The sequence below is a fragment of the Galeopterus variegatus genome, unplaced genomic scaffold (assembly GCF_000696425.1).
Source record: "Galeopterus variegatus unplaced genomic scaffold, G_variegatus-3.0.2 Scaffold367, whole genome shotgun sequence".
NCBI classification, from domain to species: Eukaryota; Metazoa; Chordata; class Mammalia; order Dermoptera; family Cynocephalidae; genus Galeopterus; species Galeopterus variegatus.
The window spans coordinates 349,249-354,825 of record NW_007726478.1 but is presented as its reverse complement, the minus strand read 5'-3'; the positions used below and the strand labels follow the sequence as shown (position 1 = coordinate 354,825).

At 61.7% G+C, this 5,577-nt stretch overlaps 1 protein-coding gene across 1 annotated transcript in view; it reads right to left on the bottom strand.

The window, feature by feature from the left end:
• Window positions 1-3,147: 3,147 nt before the first annotated feature.
• GPR144 (G protein-coupled receptor 144) overlaps window positions 3,148-5,577 on the bottom strand; it is a 25,066-nt gene continuing 22,636 nt past the window's right edge. Inside the window, exons 20-24 of the mRNA XM_008568031.1 lie at window positions 5,223-5,433; window positions 4,946-4,972; window positions 4,609-4,667; window positions 4,273-4,303; window positions 3,148-3,233 (exon numbers count right to left, since the gene is read on the bottom strand). Of these exons, the coding sequence (XP_008566253.1) occupies window positions 3,148-3,233; window positions 4,273-4,303; window positions 4,609-4,667; window positions 4,946-4,972; window positions 5,223-5,433 (414 nt within the window). The remainder of the gene's footprint in view (window positions 3,234-4,272; window positions 4,304-4,608; window positions 4,668-4,945; window positions 4,973-5,222; window positions 5,434-5,577) is intronic.

Here is a 5,577-nt window from a genome sequence, read left to right as displayed (position 1 = left end):
GGGGGGGGGTCTGGGGGCACCAGGCGCTGCTGGGGTTTGGGCCCCACCTCATCCCTGGGATCCTGGGAGATGCCATGGCCTTCCGGGGTCTCAGCCTCAGTTCTGCCCTGGCCATGCCAGCTCAACTCCCATCTTGAGCAGAAGGGAGCAATCATTTAACGAGCACCTACTGTGTACCGTCCCTCATCTTGCTGCCCATCCAGTAGCCCTGTGAAGCAGAGGTATACTCCAGGAGGGGAAGCCACCTGCCGAGGTTCCCTCAGGTCCAAACCTGGGTCCACGCAACTTCAGAGCACTGGCCCTTTCCTCTCTGTCACATCCCTCGCTGAGTCCTTGCCTCCCCCACCCCCCACTTGGTGGCAGCAGTGAGCACAGCTGACATCCGAGGACGCATCCCGGGGTCCAGGGACTGTGCCCAGCTTCACCTGCCTCCTCCTGTTGTCCCGTGTGTCCTTCACAGCCACTTCTGCAGGTGGCAGCCCCAGGTTACAGAGGAGGAAACTGAGGCCCAGAGGGGTGAAGTGGCTTGTCTAAGGCGACACAGCTGAGAAGGGGCGCAGCCATGGTGCAAACCTCCATCATCCTGCCCCCCCGCCCTGAGCAATGTAGCCCTAGGCACACAGGTTGGCAGTGACTTTTATGCAGAGAAGAAGGTGTCTCTCTTGACACCTGCAGAAACGAAGCAGGCACTCTAGTTCCTGCCCCTGGGCAATGTGCAATCTTTCAGGAGGAGACTGTCTTTATTGGATTATAATCCGATGAGATACATCACGGAACTGAGCCAGAGAAGATGAGGAAATGATTGATTCTGCTGGGGGCAGGGGGAGGGACAGGAAGGTTTCAAAGCAGAGGTGTTGTCCAAATTGGGTTTTGAAGGATGCCCAGGAATTGTGAGCCGGTCCAGACAGAGGGAACAGTGTGAGCAGAGATGCAAGGATGTCAGCTAGGAGTGTCTGGGGACCCACGTCATTTTGGCTGGAGAGTTAAGAGAATGTGTGTGAGGAGGAAGGTACGGGACAGGGGGAGGGAGACGGGAAGGACGCCTCGGTCTCCACCTCTGGCCCCTCCCCCACCAGCCCATATGATTGGTTTCGGGGGAGACAGGAGCCCTCTGAAGAGAAGGGAAGGAGTCAGAGGACCCTGAAAATGCCAGTAGGGGCCACCAAGTGCCCTGCCCACTGCAGCACCAGCTCCTGGCTGCCCCTTCAGGCTCCAGCCCTCAATCCCCCCTCAGCAGCAGACATCAGGCTTTGCCTAAGGACTGAGCCTGGTGTGCCCCGCCCTGCTGGGGACAGTGACACAGCCTGGCCCAGCCTTCCCTCCCCCGACCCCCACCCCGGGCTTCCCAGGCAGGGCAGAGGCTCTGCTGCTCTCCACTGGAGGCATGCCATGCCGTCTTCTCTTTCTGCTGTCTCCCCAGCCTGGTGCCTTCGAGGTTTAAACATCACCTCCTCTGGCCGCAGGGTCTGCGCCCCCACAGTCCCCCCTTCTGTCTCTGGCTACAATTGACATTTCCTGAGTGTCTAGTATGTGCTGGGCACCAGACTGTGCTGACCCTTCTGTCGCCTGCCAAGTGGGCCTGATGTCCCCATTCTATAGATGACAGGCTGGGCTTCAAGAGGTTAAATAGCCCCCATCCCCGGAATGAAATGCCCAGACCCCTGTACTTGTGTGGGTGGGTCAAACACCCCCAGATTTTGTCCCAGACTCAGCCTAGGCGGGGTCCAGAGTGGAAGCTACTTCTAGGACTCTGGGAGCAGCTGGAGCCTCGCTGGGCCGTCTCGGGGCTGCAGCTCACTCAGCCCTGCCCACCTGTGCCTCACCTGCACGACCCCCACCTCCCCGGCTCTGACGCTCCTCAGCTCTCCCATGTCATCTGGCCCCAGCACGGTGGGGTGACGGCCTCTGCACCCCACGTCTCAGCCCCTGGGCCCCTCCTTTTCCTGACCCCTGCCTAGGGGCAGGCCCTGGTACCAGACCCATCGTCTCCCTTTGCTCTGAAACACTAAAGGGACCGAGACTCAGAATAATCTTGCCTGTGGCCACACAACGGGTGGTGGCAGGGCCTGGCCCACAGCCTGACTCCGGGGTGGGATCCTCCCTCCGCAGGCAGCCCCCTCAGTGCAGCCGCAGCTCACCCACCGCCACCCTGACCACTGTACCGCACGGCCAGGAGACCCCAGGTCTGAGTCATCAAGGCCGTCTCTGTACAACAGGGCTGAGGCGGTGAAGGGCTCGCCACCGCCAGGGACTCAGGAGGTGCCCATCAGTGCCGCCTGCGCTCCCCGGGGATGAGGCTGAGGCCAGAGCCGGGCTCCTCCTGCTCCTTCCATCTCCCGGAGAGCCTGGCGTCCCCTCCTCCCCTCCAGGCCAGGATGACCCCAGAGAGGGACAGGCAGAGCCTCAAAAGTACGTTTATTACACAGACAAGGCAGGGCACATGGGAACTTCGGGGCAGGTGGGGAAGGAACAGATCCCAGACAGACTGAAGGCTGGGGACAGAGCCACGGGACTGACGGGGGAGGTGGCTGCACAGGGCTGGCTGCGCTCCCAGCGGGAGGAGGGGGAGGCTGGGGCCCGGGGAGTGGGGCTGGTGGCTGGTCCTGGCGTGGCCTCTCTCAGGGACTGCCAGCTGCGCCTGTCCACGGGTCTGGGGTTCCCGGGATGAGGTCCCCAGGCCGAGCTGCGTTGGGGCGGGGCTTGGAGGAAAGTCCTCCTCTCACTCTCTCTAGAAACCTGAGAGGAAAGTGAGCCCTTTGGACTGGGCTGGCAGAGAATCGTGATGGGGACATGCCACCAAAATGGGGAGGGGTCTGGGAACTGAGGCTGGAGGAAGACCTTGGTGGCAATCCCGGCTTGGGCCACCCTGAGGAGTCTCCCTCATGCGCTGTCTGCCTCAGTTTCTCCATCCGAAAACCACCTGCATGCCCCGAGGGCTCCATGGGCTTTTAGGAGGGGAAGTGACGGGCACCACGAGGGACATGCAGCTGGCCTCCACTGCCCTGCACCTCTCGCTCAGGCCACTTGAGTGGGCTGCAGGCTGGGGTGGGGGACCAGAGGCGGAGAGTGTCCGGTGGGCTGGGACACAGGGTTGGGGGTCTGGAGGGTGGGACCGAGGTGGAAGCGACTCCGTTGCTATGAGCGGCCCTAGCAACGCACCCATTCATCGGAGACAAAGGCGCTGTCACTTGAGCGCAGAGGCGCCGCTCTCTTGTTCCCGCAGATGCGGGCGCCTGCGGTGGGGTGGGGGAGGGGAGGGGAGGGGCAGCCCAGGCCTGCGGCGCCTGCGCCCCCGACGGGCCTGCAGGGGGCGCTTCCAGCCCAATTTGCAGAAGGGGAAGGTGAGCCTCCAAAGGCTTGAGACAGCAGCCAAGGCAGAGGCCAGCTGGGAGCCCGGGGCACACAGACCCGGGCTCAAATGTGCCTGCGCTCACACCCATGTGACTACTGCTCTGCCTCAGTTCCCCCATCTGTGCGAGCAGGGGCCTGACTCTGGTCTGCCCCTGACTCTGGCTAGTTGCTGCTCCTTTCTGTGCCTCAGCTTCCTCATCTGCACAATGGGAGGAAAATAACACACCATTTCCACAGGTCATTGGGACAGAATCATCACGGAGCCTGGCCCCAGTAAGAGCTCTGTAACAGGTCTGGGAGTAACCACGTGGTTTGAGGCTGGGCAACGCTGGTTTAAGATCGTGGGAACTCGAGCTCATAGACGATGACAGCAAGCAGGGGCCCCACGGCTCCCCTCAGGCCAGGCTGAGCTCCCCGGGCCTCAGTCCTCTCCCTGAGCAGGGCCCAGGTGTCCCTTGCCTTGCGCAACTGCCCACAGGCCCTCCCTGTCATAGCCCCATCAGCTGGCCAGCTGGAGAAACTGAGGTCTTGGAGGAAATGACTTGGTCCTTGCCAAGTTAGCAGGCCTCTCAGATCACAAGACATCACGACAGGGGCCCTCGGGGGAGGCGGGGAGGATGGGCTTGGGGGGCAGAGAGTGGTGGACAGAGAAAGAGGCTTCTTCACTGCCTTTCCAGGCAGCACCGGCTCTGGAGAGGGTTCCATCAACTTTTTCCCTAACTGAGCCCTCCTAAGGAACGCTGCCTGTCACTGACCAGCCACAGGGTGCTAATGGAGGACCTTAGGCACCAGCAGGGGGTAAAGGGTGTGGGAGGTCAGGTGTGGTTGCTTCTCAAATCACTTCCATCCGGGTAGAGTGGGGCTGAGGGGGGTTCAAGTCCAAAGGGAAAAAGGGGGACCCCCCTGAGGTGGGAGCTGTACCTGAAGCCTTGAATGCTGTCAGCTCCACAGCCTGAGGACAGAGGACAGAGGCGCTGTCACGGGCGTGAGCCCCACTCCTTCTGTCCCCCTTTGCCCTGGGGGCCTTGGCTACTTGCTGATGACTCCCTCCACCCCCAGTGGCCTTGGCATTCAGGTTCTGCCAGCAGCTCCCAGCAACTCCCAGCACCCTTCATCCCCTTAACTGAGGGACAGATCCCCAGGGGAAGCCCCAGCCCTGCCCAGCCTACCCTGGTTCTTGTGGCCTCCCCAGCCCTGCCTGCCATACTTGCTAACCCCTTGGCAGAGCACCGTGGGGCCCGCCTGTCCCAGCCTCACCGGTCTCTCGGTTTCTGCAATGGAGGAGAAGGCTGTGGGGATTCTGGGGCCATGGGTCCCTAGGAGGAAAAAACGCTCAAGTCGGTGAACTTTTGGAAGACTGAGGCAGGAAGCCCTTGTCCACTTCCCCACCCTGGGTGGGGACCTCATTATCAAATATCCTGAGTCCACTCAAAGGTTATCCAACAGATTAGTGATGAGGAAATTAAGGCCCAGAGAGAGGAGGTAACTTACCCAAGGGCACAGAGGGGATAAGGTGGGAGCTAGAATCAGAACCCCTGGTCTGGCCTTGAAGTCACTCAACCCATGACTCGGGTCCTGAACCCCAGACACTCACCTGTCTTCAGGAATCCCCCAATCTGCTCTGCATGGAGACCCAGGGAAAGTCACCTTGGGCAAGCCCCACCTGGGGACTGGGCAGGGGACCCTGTTTCCTGGTGGTGGTAGCTGGAGGCAGGGTGCCAAGCTATTTCTAAGCAATTCCCCAAGCACCAGGTTTGCAATTTCCGGGGCCTGGATTCCTTGTCTTTCAGATGGGATAATAGGATCTGCCAGAGCATTGGGGAAACTGAGGCACTGGGCAGCACTCAGATTGGAGGGTGGTGAGACCATACCTCTGAGAGCCACGAGTCTTCGGGGTGGAACCAAGGCTACGGGGCCGTCCTGGGCCGCCTCCCAGGGAGTTGGGGGCCGTGGACTGTTCCCCTGGCCTGCAGGGCTGCAGCGGGTCTGAAAGGAGCGGGCGTCGGTGCTGCTCGGGCCAGGGTGTGGCACCACCAGTGCGGCGGCGGCCTTCTCAGTCGTCCTCTGCAGGGCGCTCCTCACCTGGGGGACAGCGTGGCGGTCAGGTCTGGGACCGTCCTGACCCCCACCCCTGCAGGCAAGCCCTGCCTGCTGGAGGGGGGAAGGGGATGAAGAGACCTTCACCCTCTCACCCCCTTACCCCTCCCCCACCTCCACCCTCCCCCA